Below are 14,778 nucleotides of genomic sequence, written 5' to 3'. Positions count from 1 at the left end.
GCCACCAAGCACCATCTACCCCGCCAAGCCAACAGCTTTCTACATGAAAGACAGCCCTCAGTCTTTGCCTTCTTGCCTGGTGTGTGCGGCTCTCCTGTGTAGTCCAGGCCCTGGTTTGGGTTTCTATGCTCCTGAGATGGAGCACTGGCTGAGCTGGGTCACAGATGAACAGATCAAGCCCGGTGATTATCTCAGAGGGCTGGCTGGCCAGCCAGAGGAGAGGAATAGCTCCAGGGACTGGGTCAAGGGGCTGGTTTCCACCCTGGGTGGATTGTGTACAGAGAAGCAGGGGAGGGTAGGGAGGGCATGGGCCTGGAATTCCGCAGATCTGGAGTGTGTTCCCAGGTGGGTCACGGAGTAACTTAGCCTCTCTTCCCTGGGTTCAGCCTTCTGGAAAACAGGGTTAATGACACTAGTTGCCTATGTAAAATGCTTTGCAAGCAGGAGATGGTGGGCGGCTGTGAAGTGTGATTAATCAGCTACTTCTCTGTGGCTAACCAGGCTGTGGCCACAGAACGTTTGGTTGCCTGTGCGAAACAAGGCGGGCGGTGTCCAGTCAACCCCTAGAGGGCATGGGACTGAGCAGCACTGGCCAGCCGCAAGGTGCGGGGCCCTGACCTAGAGAACACCTCTGCGAGGTGTGGTCCCTGAGTGCTCAATCACAGAGCTTCTGTCTGATCCTGCAGGGTGAACGGGGCCCGCCAGGTTTCGACGGAGACAAAGGCGAGAAAGGGGAGGACGGGCCTGCAGGAGAAAAGGTAGGAGCCTCCTTATTCATTGCGGGGCTTCATTTGGGACCCACGGGGTTTATCGGTGCACTGCTGCCCTCTGTAGGATGCCGTGGGTAGTACTGCTCAGTGCACTCTACTGGATGGTGTACGGTTGCTTACTTAGGCCTGGTCTACACCACAGGGGAAGGGCGACCGAAGATACGCAACTCCCACTACATAAATTACGTCGCTAGAGCCAATTAATCTGAAATCCTAGAATCCTAGAACTAGAAGGGACCTCGGAAGGTCATTGAGTCCAGTCCCCTGCCCTCCCGGCAGAAGCAAGCACCATCTAGACCATCCCTGTCAGGTGTCAGTCCAATCTGCTCTTAAATATCTCCAGAGATGGGGATTCCACAACCTCCCTGGGCAATTTATTCCAGTGTTTCACCACTCTAACAGGTAGGAAATTTTTCCTAATGTCCAACCTAAATCTCCCTTGCTGCAGTTTAAGCCCATTGCTTCCTCGTCCACACAGCGGGAGATCGACGGGAGCAAATGCTTCTGTTGACTTCCCTCACTCCTCATGAGGAGTAGGAGTACTGGTGCCGATGGGGGCATCCTTTGAGTTTGATCCAGCGGGTTTATACAACACTCGCTAAATCAAACCCCAGAAGATCAGCCGCAGCAGCATGGATCTTCCCTGGAGTGTAGACGTGCTCTTAGTCTTGGTCTACACAAGAGTTAGGTCAACACAAGGCAGCCTTCATTGAGCTAAATTAAAATTTCACTCTGGCCAAGATAACTCAACCACTACACTATCTTATGGCACCTTAAAGACTCACAGATTTATTTGGGCCCAAGCTCTCATGGTTAAAACCCACTTTATCCGATGTTTGTGCAGCTGCAGAGTAACACAGCTGCCACTCTGAGAAGTCACACTATCTTAATAACACCGCCTCCACGAGAGACAGAAAGTCAGGGTCAATGTACTTAGGTGGAGGCAACATCAGAATAAGCACTGTGTTGCCGCCTTCAACTGTGGCTGGATTTCAGAAACTGTCGCACAGTGTCCCGCACTGATAGTTCAATCTCCTGGTAAGGAGACACGCCGCTGACACAGAGCCAAGTGTAGACACGCACAAGCGGTGTCATTACTGCGGCGGCTGCATGCCGATGTAAATTAGGTCAACGTCATTTGGTAGCGTAGACGTGGCCTTAAGCATATGTGTCTGGAAATGAAGATTGAGCCCTTAGCTGCAAACACACACAACACAGGGAATTATCTAACCACTTAATTCTGTGCATGTAATTGCAACAAATCTGTGGCCACCTCTGACTTCACTTGTGCCGGGCTGCCACTTGGAACTGCCTGCAGGCTGCGGGTGTAGAAATCCTCCAGAAAAGCATAACCTCGCACCAGCTGCGCAAAGGAGATTCTCCCTTAGGATCCAACAGACAGTTGAACAGTTCGGATTCTGTCCACCAGAAGGCAGCAGTGTGCGTGCACTCTAGCCAGTCGATTACGGTATCATCACAGGAAGTGATGTAATTTCCCCTTCCTCTGAGGACTGCTAAAGCTTCCTTAAAAAGGGGAATTGGTTTTGCTCTGTGTGGACATGGCTGGTCCCGTGGCATTTTTCGGAAGGGAGGGGTTGGTTTTTCGGTTCTTCCCTGTACGCAGCTGTTATGCCATGTGCTCTACGTTGGTTTCTATCACCTATGCACATGTACAGTGCTTTAAGATCCTTAAAGGTGCTATATAAAGGCAGGGTGCTATTATAATTCTCTGCCATTTCCTCCGTTGGCTGCCCGTTCAGGAGCAATGGCTGCCAGCAAGGTATTTGATGCAGCTTCTAAAAAGGAGGCAGCCGCCGATCCTGTAGAATATTCCTCTTACGAAGTCAATTCCCTGCTTCACTAGGCAGAATTTCCAGGCGCTGAGACCTGTACAAAGTGGCCCCTGTTAGTCAAACATCTTGCTCCGTGCTTCTAAAGTATGGCGCAGGACGAGACTGAGAACCCAGCAGTGGGGGCTTGGGCGGTTTGGGATGGGCGGTGAAGGTGTTGCTAGATGAATCTTCTTTCTCACAACCTGATCCACAGCGTGAAAATACTGGAAATCGCCTTGGGGAGAAGTCCTGGGCCAGCTGAGTGGGGAGGAGGCCCGGTCTACGGTCCCAAATAAAGGCGTTGCGGGCCAGGTGGCAAAGAATGACTTTAAGGGGAAATGACAATTTCTGAATCAACAAGCCTGAAAATCCTCTTGGTTGGTGTGTTCGATTGCAGGGGGTCAAAGGCGAGGCAGGTGCAAAAGGAGCCATGGGGCTGTTTGGTGCCAGAGGACCAGTGGGGCAGAAGGTTAGTACAATGGCCCGAACGCACACTGAGAAACCTACAGGGTCATCACCCTCATCGCTGGTCACTCCACAACTGCAACCCAGCCCTGGTTTGTCACTTATCTCAAATAGTCCCTAGGGGCGGGGGAGGCAGGATGTTGACAAGGGGGCACTGCCAGTCCAGCAATGTGCAGATGCTTGTCAGGGTTTTCCACAGTCACATTTGGGGACATTCCCCAACTCCCCCTTTGGCCAGAATGTCACCAGGTTTCCCACCTCCATATCTCCCTTCATGCAGTGCACGCAGGAGCAGCCCGAGGTGGGCTGCAGCAGCTGGCACCCAGGCGGAATGCGCGATTGGCGCCCCCGCCTGCACGGCCGTCAATGGGGTGACATCATCATCGGGTGCCCTGTGACGTCATCATCGGGCACCCTGTGACATCATCGGGCGCCATTGAAGGCGGCGCTCTAGGCAACGTCCGAGTCGGCTTATAGTCACGGGCCACCCCTGAGTGCATGCCAGTAGTTTTGTTCGAGGGCAGTGCCTGGAGGGAGTTGTTTTGAAGGACCCAAGTTGCCCTGCCTTTCCCGCCATTTTGGTTCTTCTGTAGCCTTCCCCCGTGCTCTTTTGGGGGGAAGGGTTTTTCAGAGGCAAAACTCTTTCTCAACTTCAGCCCCTTGGATGGTAGAACGCCAGCCTGCAGAGTGGGTGCGTCTGATTACACACCTGGTTCGGGGCTCTCTTTTTGACTGAAGAGAACCACCGCCCTGGAGCTGGGGGGGTGCTGCATTGCCCCCAAGGCAGAGTGAGGACAGTGCGTGAGCAGGCCTCCAAGTTCCTGTGACGAGCCGCCAGGATTGGTTGAGGTCAACTCTCAGTTTTCTGCATCTGGCTTGAGCGCGGCCAAGATGAAGGCCCCGTGCATGGCAGTAGAGTAACGGGGAGTCGCTTGGAGTGTTTGGGGGTCACGCGGCTAGTTTCTGGCGTCCGCAGCTCTTGGAGTTCCCTTTCCTTGCCCGTTTCTTGAAGTGCCCTTAGCATGTCGACGTTCAGTGAAACGTGCCCCCTAGGGACATGGGCTGTTTGTTGTGCTCAAGGATCGTACCATTCCACAGGTAGCTGGGCCTGACGGGGCTTCAGGTGCAAGGCGCACGCTTGTGTCTTGCTAGGGTTGGCAGTCAGGGACCATGCACTGTAGGGTTCTCCAGGCAGGGCCAGGAAGCAGGAGTGTCCTGAGCCTGGGGATTGTGCTGACTCCTTTTGTTGCCTGGTCACTCAAACTCTCCGGGCCCCCTTGCTCTAAGGCTCCTAATGGTGTCAAGGGGCCTTAAAGACAGCAGACTTCACCCCCTCCTCCACAACTTCCTGCGAAATGCCTCAAAGTAAGCAAGACGCAGCAGGAAAGGTCTATGCAGGATCCTGACTCCCCCTCCTAGGTACCTGGGCAGCTTGGATGCACGTTGAAGCAATCTTGAGGCTGCTCTAACTTACCCCAGGTTTGGCCTTGTCCCCACAGCCAGGTCCAAAATGCCAGGAGGAGCAAAGGTTCCTGCCCTGGGTGCCTCTCAGCTGGCATAGTGAATCAGGCCCCTAGCGTCCCTTTATCGCCTGGAGGAAAGGCTACCTCGTCATCTCACTGGGGTGCTGGGTGCCCTGGATGAGGTTCCTAATGCATTCTGAGGATGCATGGTGCCATTAGCGGAGCTGCAGAAAAAGAAGGGTTTGGGGCGAAGTCCACAGAACATCAGCTTGCAGATGGAATGAGGTCAGCTAGCCCCGTTGTGTTTCAGATGATAGATGAAATCCACCTGACAGCAGACCATTTATCGTCCCCGGCACATTTTGCGAGAGGTCACAGTGTTACTTCCATTTCCGCACCAAATTACTCCCTGAAATTCCCCCTGCAGTTTCTTCAATCAGATGCTTTATTCCTCATTTCCCAGCCTAAATTGTTTGCGTGACGCATGGCTGGGAGGCTGTTGGACACCTGCCACATCCACCCCAGAGGTGGTCGCGCTAGTGTGCTAAGCGATGCCTGTATTCAGACAGCTAACAAAGTGCTTTGGGCTGCTTCGAAAGCCACCATGAGGATGCTGCTGGTTTTGGAGGGGAATCCTTATTCGGGCACATCTCCACTAGGAAATGGTTTCAAAATAACTAAATTTGAAATAATACCTCCAGAAATAACAAAATCAAAATGTTCTGGACTTCCAACACTCCAGTTATCTTAAAAAGTGGGCCATGCCCACGAAAGCTCATGATGCCAACTACATGTTTTGTTTTAAAGTGCTACTAAACTACTGGTTGTTTTTAAAGTTTTTCCTGTTGCAGACAAACTCGGCTACCTCTCTGAAACTTTTAAAAATCAAAATAGTACATCCCCATTATGGGAGAGCCTCGAAATGAGTCTGAGGCAGGCTCTGTTATTGTGGATGCGCTACCTCGACTTAGGCTTTGCAAATGAAGCACTGATTAGCATTTTGTCATGCTTCATTTGCATAATTTATTCACACCGTTTTTCTGCAAGGGGTTTTTACGCAAAAAGGAAACGTCCACACTGCTTGTTTTTGCGCAACAAAAATGACTCGAATAGATTATGCAAATGAAGCACAACAAAATGCTAATCAGCACTTCATTTGCATACTTTCTACCATCAAAAGCTGGCAGTGTAGACAAAGCCTTAGTGCCCCAGGAAGCGCTGGGGAGTAATTACTTTGAATGTCTCTGGGGAGTTGTTTCGAAATAGCGGCAGCAGAGCGTGCACAATCACCGCTATTTCGAAATAGGTGCTATTCCCTGAGGAAAGCAGGAGCACAGATTTCAAAATAAGCCGCCTGTTATTTCGAAATAACAGGCTTGGTCGTGTGGACGCTCTGCTTATTATTTTGAAATGAGGGATTATTTAGAAATAACAGGCTTAGGGATAAAGAAATGCCAGGGATTGTTTGCACAGTGTATAGCTGACCAAGCTGATTTTCCTGTGTGTTTAACTGAGTGTCCCTTCTCTCCCAGGGAGAACCCGGAGAACCTGGCCTGCCTGGATTTGCTGTGAGTTGTGATAGCTTTTCATGTTAGGAGCACTGGGATCGTGTCCGTTCGGCCTAATAGCCTCATGCTGTACACTGCTGATCAGAGCACCCTGAAATCTATCGTTCTCATCATGCCATTAGCAGCCTCTTGAAAGAGGATCAGGAATGAGGGAGAAGTGCTAACGTTGCCCGGTGTTTAGCACTTTGACACCTGGGATCATAGTATATGCAGGACCCATGGCACATCCCTCCTTTACGTGGAGATCCATGAATAGCCCCCTCCTGGCACATCATGTTCTTCTGCAAGGGCTCGGGTGGCTTTGATGTGCCGTGTGTCTCTCTCTGACTCACTCACAGCTAAGGCCGCATGTTTCAAAGGCGGAAGGTGCCTCAAGGAAGGAAATAATTTAGGTGAAACTTTCTTGAACGCTTGCATGAAAAGTGAGATCTGAAGAGCAGGAGGGCGGGCGTGTGGATCGTTGCCATCATAGATGCAGTTTAATTAGGGTGTTACATTTTGCATCAAAGAACACTTATAATGTGCATTCCCCTTATTGCACTACACCAGCATTTCAGGGTGACTCTATAGGCAGGGCTGAAGCAAATACGTGTTCAAAATGCCATTTTGTCTGTCTAGCTATAGGCTTATCTGTGTCATCATGGTTAACCCTTTGAATATCGCCATCCCCAGGAATTCTGAAAAGGATGTAATGTGTGTTGTCATGAACTGGCTATTTGAAATTTGCACCAGTGCCCTCTGCTGAGTGGAAGGAGAACTACTCGGCTCTGTTCATAGACCCCATCCTGCAGACTAGAAGCTGGCTGAACTATTTCAACCACACAAAATAATTCATCGTAAACAGGCGTTTTGACTGACCTGAAATTTTTTGCGAAAGCATTTTCTTTTCTTTGAAATGTCCCATTTTTCAGCAAAAACTCACAATGAAAACGTTCTATTCAAAATGTTCTAAAGACTTTGAGGGGTGGTTGTTTTGTTCATTTTGTTTCAGTGGGGGAAAATCCCACTTCTGTTTTCCATCCTTTACTTTCCCCCCACTTGTTTACAGGGGGAAAAGTTTAGTGACAGAAAGTAGCTGTTTTCCCACCAAGTGAAAAGACATTTTTTTCTTTTCTTTTTTTCTTTTTTTTTTTTCATAAAAAAACTAAAAATGCAATGAAACACTTGGAGCAAAACAAGATACTTTAGAGACTTTAAGACATGTTCCTGAAATAATGCTCACCTGTTTTCGAACAGTTCTACTGTGTGAAGGTGTTTTCCCTTAGCTCAGATGGTAGGGGCTGATGCTCAAGACTGAAAGGATACAAAATCTATCCCCGTTGATCCGATGAAATTCCTCATACCCATGCTATGTTGCCTGGCAACTATCATGGAACTTGTAGGAAGCCATGGATTTGGTACTATATACATGATGTGTATGATCCAATGCTTTAACTCCTCATCAAAGCATAACAAAGCCGCTGATTCAATAAAACCTACAGCATGTGCTTAGCATTAAGCATATGCAGAGTTCCACTAAGATTAGTTCAGGCGCATGCTTAAGTGCTTTCCTGAACAGGTGCAAAAATAGTAATATGCCCTGGGCAGTACACAATACAGCTGCGATTCCCCTTTTTTGGAAATCTCAGCGGGTCTCTAGCACTAAATGGCAGCTTTCCATTTAGGCACACTATAGGGAGTCCCTTCGTATTATTCACACTTCCACAGACCACAACTCGCTGGGCTAAAACGAACGGAGTCATTCCGTAGCTCACCTGCGGCTTGACCCTGGTGAATGGCTGCAGTGGTTATGCTAGAAAGCACTGAGAACTCGAGTCATTTTGTCTCTCAAATTGCATCCACACCAGCGCGCCGTCCGTTCAACATGACACTTTGGATGTCACTGGGTTGTGTGTCACGTGGTGTTCCCGACATTGTACCAGACACATAACCGCTGCAGATCGGGGTCTTGTAAACATTCCTGGTTCAGAAACACTGGCTCATCACCCTCATTAGAGTGCATTAATGAGGGCTGTTTCCTGCAATAGGAAAAGTACCTGCATGGTCATTGGAGTTGGGCTGGGACAGCAAGAATGAGTTTTCATTTGGCATGTCCATGCTAGAGCACAGCTGCATTTTATCAGCAGCACCAAAATTCAGGGCGGAAGAGAGAGAGAACACACCAGGACCTTTTTGCCCATGGCGGAGTGTTCCTGAGAGATGGGTCTTGGTGATGAGTGTGACATGTACGTGCTAGGGGGAAAAGTGCTGAACTGAACTAGGGAAGTAAGTGACTAGTAGACTATCCGAGAAGCAAAAGCTAGTCGCTGGGCTAGTCACCCCCTCTCCCTCCTTGCTGCCTTTGATGGGGAGGGATAGCTTAGTGGTTTGAGTATTGCCCTGCTAAACCCAGGGTTGTGAGTTCCATCCTTTTGGAGGACATTTAGGTATTGGGGCAAAAATTTGTCAGGGATGGTACTTGGTCCTGCTGCAAAGGCAGAGGACTGGACTTGATGACCTTTCAAGGTCCCTTCCAGTTCTAGGAGATAGGCAATCTCCATTAATTTAATTTAATCCATTTAAAAGGCAGAGCCGCAGCGGGATTAGGTCCTGGGCAGAGGCTAAAACTGGAAGGGACCTCGAGAGATCACGTCCTGTCCCCTGCCCTCACGGCAGGACCAAGCACAGCCTGAAGGCAGGAGACTGGACGTGATGATCTCTTGAGGTCCCTTATCGACTGGTCGACGGAAAATCCATCGACTAGTTGATTAAACTAATTATAACCTCCCTAAGGTGGACAGGGGATTCCAGACTGCACATGAGCCGCTGCCAGGCAGATGCTAAGTGACTGTGGGTTAGTATCCGGAGTGGGACCCCTACGTGCCTTGTTTGCACCAGGAGGAGCGTGGCTGGACTTGCATCTCCTCGGATGCACTAATTCTCTCCTGCTCTTTTTCTTACCCTGTGGATAAGGGAGCAGGTGCACTGGGAGCCACTGACATTGGCTCCATCAGTGCACGAGGCAGAACAGAGACAGTCGGGTTTGTTGCCCCGGCATGTGTATCAAACGAGGGGCGCTGTTCTGCCAGAGGGGTACCTTCCTCTGGCTGGGCCCGGGGGACGTGAGCGCTGGTGGGCGGTGTGACGTAGTGGGGGTACTTGCTGGGCTGTGGTGACCCCTGCTGTCTGGAGCAAGACCCAGCAGGGAAAACCTTATTATGCAAAGGTAGTGCCAAACTTGTTGAACCAGTGGCCAGACACCCCCCATGGAGAGGAACAAAGGAAGGTGGAATGCTGCCCTGGCTGGGGGGCAGGGCTGGAAAGGAATTTAGTTAGTTCCTCGCTGGAAGGCAGGGTATAAGGAGCTGGGGAGGGGGCTGGGACTCCCCTATCTCAAAGGGGGGGCACTGAGGCCTCTTAGCCCCAGTTCCTGTAACCAGATTACATCTGTGCTGTGCTGTATCCTGGAGAGGCAATAAACTTCCTCAATTCCACTGGCTGGTGCAGTCTGTTTGTGCCATTTCGGGGTGCAGGAGACGGGGAACCCCCAACGCGCCGTCACACTGGTGTCAGAAGTGGGATGCACTGCACCCCGTGGATGGAGCTTCCAGCGGCAAGTGACAAGGCGCAGTAGAAGCAAGAGCCCTGGAGCCAGGCGTGCTGGAGACAGAGCGAAGCGGTTCCTGGGAATCGTGGGGCGCTGCAGCACTAGACTGGTGAGTCTGCACCGAGGGGCCCAGCGGGCAGATGGCCTACGCCCGACTCTTGAAGGCAGAGCTGGTGGGGCTGTGCAGAGAGAGGGGCTTGCCTGTGCAGAAAGCAACCAAGGCCCAGCTGATTGCCCAGCTGGAAGATAATGACCAGCCACAGGGCCAGGATCTTGTCCCCAGGGGAAGCAGCCAGACCCCCCCCCCTGAGAGTGTGTCAGGCTCAGAGAGGGGGAGGAGCGCTGGAACCCAACGGAGAGATGAGACAGCGTCTCCCGGGAGGCCTGCAAGCCGTAGCCCATCTAGGGCAGGGGCCAGCCCAGCGGAGCTGCGGCGGCTGGAGATCCAGCTGCGGATCAGGGAATTGGAAGTAGAGGACCGAGAGAAGGACCGCCAGGACCGAGAGAAGGAGCGCCAAGATCGAGAGAAGGAGCGCCAAGATCGAGAGAGGCAGCGACAGCATGAGCTGGCCATGGCAGAGCGGAGAACCGGCGGGGCACCGGCTGCGCCAAGTGCGGATGGGCCCCAGGGTCCCAGGACTGCCAGACGCTTGGAGAGGCTCGTGGTGGCCCAACTGAAGGACATGGGTGACATAGACGGGTTCCTCAGTGCCTTTGAGAGGGCCTGTGGACTGCAACGGCTCCCCCCAGCTGACTGGCTGCAGGAGCTCATCCCCGCACTGAACCAGGAGGCGGCCGGAGTGCTCAGTCAGCTGGAGGACCTACAGCCAGGGGATTACAACCGAGTCAAGGAGGCCCTGCTGCACAAGTTCGGGCTGACCCCCGAGATGTACAGGAAGAAGTTCCGGGGGGTACAGAAAGGGCCACGGGAGACCTATGTGGACCTGGCCTCCCGCCTGGCGCAATACTGCCGCAAGTGGGTGTCTGGAGTCGGAGCCCAGACCGCAGAGGAGCTGCTCAAGCTGGTCATGATGGAGCAGTTCTATGAAGCGTGCCCACCCAAACTGAGGCTGTGGCTCAAGGACCGGAGACCAGAGAACCCCCAGGAGGCCGGGAGACTGGCGGATGAGTTCACGGAGAGCCGGTCCGGGTGTGAACGGGAGTCCCGGAGAGAGAGGGAACCGCGCAGAGACCGGATCTCGGCTGAGCGACGGAGGGAGTCAACTACGGGGCGAGACCAAGGAACAGGTCGTCTGCGCCCCAGAGAACCAGCCAGGGCCTGGACAGAGACAGCCCAAAGCCTAACCTGCCATCGCTGTGGGCAAAAAGGCCACAAGAGGGCTCAGTGCACCAGGTCCCAGGACCGGGGACTTTCCAGGGTTAACTGGCTGGGGCGGGAGGAAGGGCAGGCTGCCCCAGAGGCAGGGGCTGGCAGGCAAACCTCAGCTCAGAGAGAGGGGAAGGATGCTCAGTGCACCTCCCCTGGGAGGTCTGATTCTCAGGAGGCGGATTTCTCCGTGTACCGGGTGGGGGCAGGACGGCCCCTGCGGAGCGAGTGCCTCATACCCCTGGTGGTGGATGGTAGGAAGGTGATGGGCTTCTGGGACACGGGGGCGGAGGTGACTCTGGCCCGATCCGACATAGTGGCCCCGGAGCGGATACTACCCCACGCGCAGCTGACCCTGAAGGGCATAGACGGGTCCCCGTTTAAGGTGCCTGTAGCCAGGGTGCATCTGAAATGGGGGGCCAAGGAGGGCCTCAAGGAAGTGGGGGTGCACCCGCACTTGCCCACCGAGGTGCTGATGGGGAATGACCTAGAGGAGTGGCCCCATGAATCCCAGCGGGCTCTAGTCACTACCCAGAGCCAGAGCCAGCGGGGGGCTGACAACGTGGGTCCAGGGAAGGACTCCTGGCAGCGTCCTCAGGGTCCCATCCCAGTGGACACGGGGTCCAGCCAGGCTGGGACTCCGGACCTAGGCAGAGGTGGGGGACAGGTCCCGATCCCTGCCTCAGCAGCTGAATTCCAGGCTGAGGTGCAGGCAGACCCCTCCTTGCAGAGGCTGAGGGACCAGGCTGGCCTCCATGCAGCTCAGCCCCGGGGGAGAGGTGGCCAGGAGAGATTCCTGCGGGAGCGTGGGCTCCTGTTCCGTGAGTGGCTCCCCCCCAGGAAGGCGAGGGCATGGGGGGTCCAGCGGCAGCTGGTCGTCCCCCGAAAGTATCGCCTCAAGCTGCTGTATTTGGCCCACGATGTCCCCGTTGGGGGCCACCGGGGGATCCGGAGCACCCGGCTGAAGCTGCTCCAGCACTTCTATTGGCCGGGAATCTTTACAGCCGTGCAGCGGTACTGCCGGTCCTGTGACTCCTGCCAGAGGGGCGGGAAGGCCCAAGACAGGAGGAAAGCGGCTTGGGGGTCTCTACCCCAGATAGACCCTCTGGGCTTGCTGAGAGAGTTATGGGAGGGGAAGTCCTCCCTGGATGGAGCATCGGGGGTGGAAGCCGCCCTGGCTGTCCAGAGAAGGCTCACTGGGCTCATGGCCCCGGCCCGAGAGACCCTGGCCAGAGATCAAGGCCAGCGGAAGGGTGGGTGTGACCCCCGAGGACAGGCCTGCGTCAGTCGCCCTGGAGCGGGGCGGCGCGTGGACAGAGGGAAGCCAGCTCATGTGGGGCCTTGCCACGGCCGGCCTGAGTCAAGGGGAGCACCCATGTCCCCAGGGCAGGTTCCCATGCAGAGGACCCGAACTTCCCTAGGTCACGAGCGGAGTGACCCTGCTCAGTTCGCTCTCGGAGGGGGGAGAACTGTGACGTAGTGGGGGTACTTGCTGGGCTGTGGTGACCCCTGCTGTCTGGAGCAAGACCCAGCAGGGAAAACCTCACTATGCAAAGGTAGTGCCAAACTTGTTGAACCAGTGGCCAGACACCCCCCATGGAGAGGAACAAAGGAAGGTGGAATGCTGCCCTGACTGGGGGGCAGGGCTGCAAGGGAATTTAGTTAGTTCCTCGCTGGAAGGCAGGGTATAAGGAGCTGGGGAGGGGGCTGGGACTCCCCTATCTCAAAGGGGGGGCACTGAGGCCTCTTAGCCCCAGTTCCTGTAACCAGATTACATCTGTGCTGTGCTGTATCCTGGAGAGGCAATAAACTTCCTCAATTCCACTGGCTGGTGCAGTCTGTTTGTGCCATTTCGGGGTGCAGGAGACGGGGAACCCCCAACGCGCCGTCACAGGCGGGCATGACAAGTGAGGCTGTACCGTATGCTCCATGCATGGGGAGAGTAAGGAAGGGCAGAGTTATGGTGCCTATGGCTAAGTGGGTCTTCTGGGACGTGATTTGCCTGAGGAGAGGGTGAGCTCATGGGAGAGGGATGTGGCCAGGGATGTTCCAAGCAAAGGGGCAGGGCGGAAGAAGACAAAGAGACATATGGGGCAGGGGAGGGGAAGAGGCTTGAGTTTGGTGTCATTGGCAGGATTGCCAATGGCAAATGTTCAAAAATCACGAGTCAAGCTCTCCCAGAATCTTGAGATTGGCTCTAAACTCATGAGATTATCGAAAAATAATCAACACGTGGTTTTTTAACCTTTTGGGTGCACTGGGGTCACATTTTGAAGCTGCCTCCACAGCTGCAAGGGCTAGAAACCAATGCTCCCTCTCATCTTTCCCATCCACATGCAGATTTTTCCATGCATGTGCAGAATAATTTTATGCGCACTGAGGTATATGCGGATGTGCACCACCAGTAGAAACAAAAAAGTCTCGCTGTGGGCTCTCTGCTCATCAGCTGAGCAGCATTGCAATCCCTCCCACAAGCACCCAGCTTACAGGAAACGTTTTGAAGCTGGAAGACTGAAATCATCACAACTCCCTATGACTCCAGGAGCTGGAACTTTGAGAAAAACTCATGACAACATCAAGAGCGTTGGCAATGCTGAGGCCTTTGCACTAACGCTGAACATAAGAACATAAGAACGGCCGTACTGGGTCAGACCAAAGGTCCATCTAGCCCAGTATCCTGTCTGCCCACAGTGGCCAGCACCAGGTGCCCCAGAGAGGGTGGACCGAAGACAATGATCAAGCGATTTGTCTCCTGCCATCCCTCTCCAGCCTCTGACAAACAGAGGCCAAGGACACCATTTCTATCCCCTGGCTAATAGCCTTTTATGGACCTAACCTCCATGAAATTATCTAGCTTCTCTTTGAACTCTGTTATAGTCCTAGCCTTCACAGCCTCCTCTGGCAAGGAGTTCCACAGGTTGACTACACGCTGTGTGAAGAAGAACTTTCTTTTATTAGTTTTAAACCTGCTACCCATTAATTTCATTCGGTATCCTCTAGTTCTTCTATTATGGGAACTAATAAAGAACTTTTCTTTATCAGCCCTCTCCACACCACTCATGATTTTATAGACCTCTGTCATATCCCCCCTCAGTCTCCTCTTTTCTAAACTGAAAAGTCCCAGTCGCTTTAACCTCTCCTCATATGGGACCCGTTCCAAACCCCTAATCATTTTAGTTGCCCTTTTCTGAACCCTTTCCAAGGCCAAAATATCTTTTTTGAGGTGAGGAGACCACATCTGTACACAGTATTCAAGATGTGGGCGTACCATAGTTTTATACAGGGGCAGTAAGATATTCTGGGTCTTATTTTCTATCCCTTTCCTAATAATTCCTAGCATCCTATTTGCCTTTTTGACCGCCGCTGCACTCTGTGTGGAAGTTTTCAGAGAACTGTCCACGATAACTCCAAGATCTCTTTCCCGATTTGTCGTAGCCAAATTAGCCCCTATCATACTGTACGTATAGTTGGGGTTATTTTTCCCGATCTGCATTACTTTACACTTATCCACATTAAACTTCATTTGCCATTTTATTGCCCAATCACTCCGTTTGGTGAGATCTTCTTGGAGTCCCTCACAGTCTGCTTCTGTCTTGACTATCCTAAACAGTTGGGTATCATCTGCAAACGCTGACTCCAAACACCTCCTGTCAAATGTTGACAGCTAAATCCAGTAGGCAGTAAACCGGTGAGTGGTGCTTACAGCTAGTGGCATGCGTTTCTACTGGTGGTGCACACCTACATGTGCCTTGGTGCACACAACAAAA

General features: G+C 52.8%; 1 protein-coding gene across 24 annotated transcripts in view; it reads left to right on the top strand.

Annotated features, from left to right (window-relative positions):
• LOC102464061 (uncharacterized) overlaps positions 1-14,778 on the top strand; it is a 274,304-nt gene that overhangs the window by 195,507 nt on the left and 64,019 nt on the right. For 23 of the 24 annotated variants that reach the window (XR_012902993.1, XM_075925546.1, XM_075925539.1 and 20 more), the window contains 3 exons: positions 687-758; positions 3,000-3,071; positions 6,063-6,098. Coding sequence is in view for 23 of the 24 variants with exons in the window: in XM_075925546.1 (XP_075781661.1) it covers positions 687-758; positions 3,000-3,071; positions 6,063-6,098 (180 nt within the window). In the remaining variant the exon portion in view is untranslated. Of the gene's footprint in view, positions 1-686; positions 759-2,999; positions 3,072-6,062; positions 6,099-6,770; positions 6,929-14,778 lie in introns of those variants that run through there. The other variant, XM_075925577.1, reaches the window with a different exon arrangement.

Source organism: Pelodiscus sinensis, chromosome 1 (genome assembly GCF_049634645.1).
Source record: "Pelodiscus sinensis isolate JC-2024 chromosome 1, ASM4963464v1, whole genome shotgun sequence".
NCBI classification, from domain to species: Eukaryota; Metazoa; Chordata; order Testudines; family Trionychidae; genus Pelodiscus; species Pelodiscus sinensis.
The sequence above is the reverse complement of the archived record's forward strand: the minus strand, read 5'-3'. Positions and strand labels throughout refer to the sequence as shown.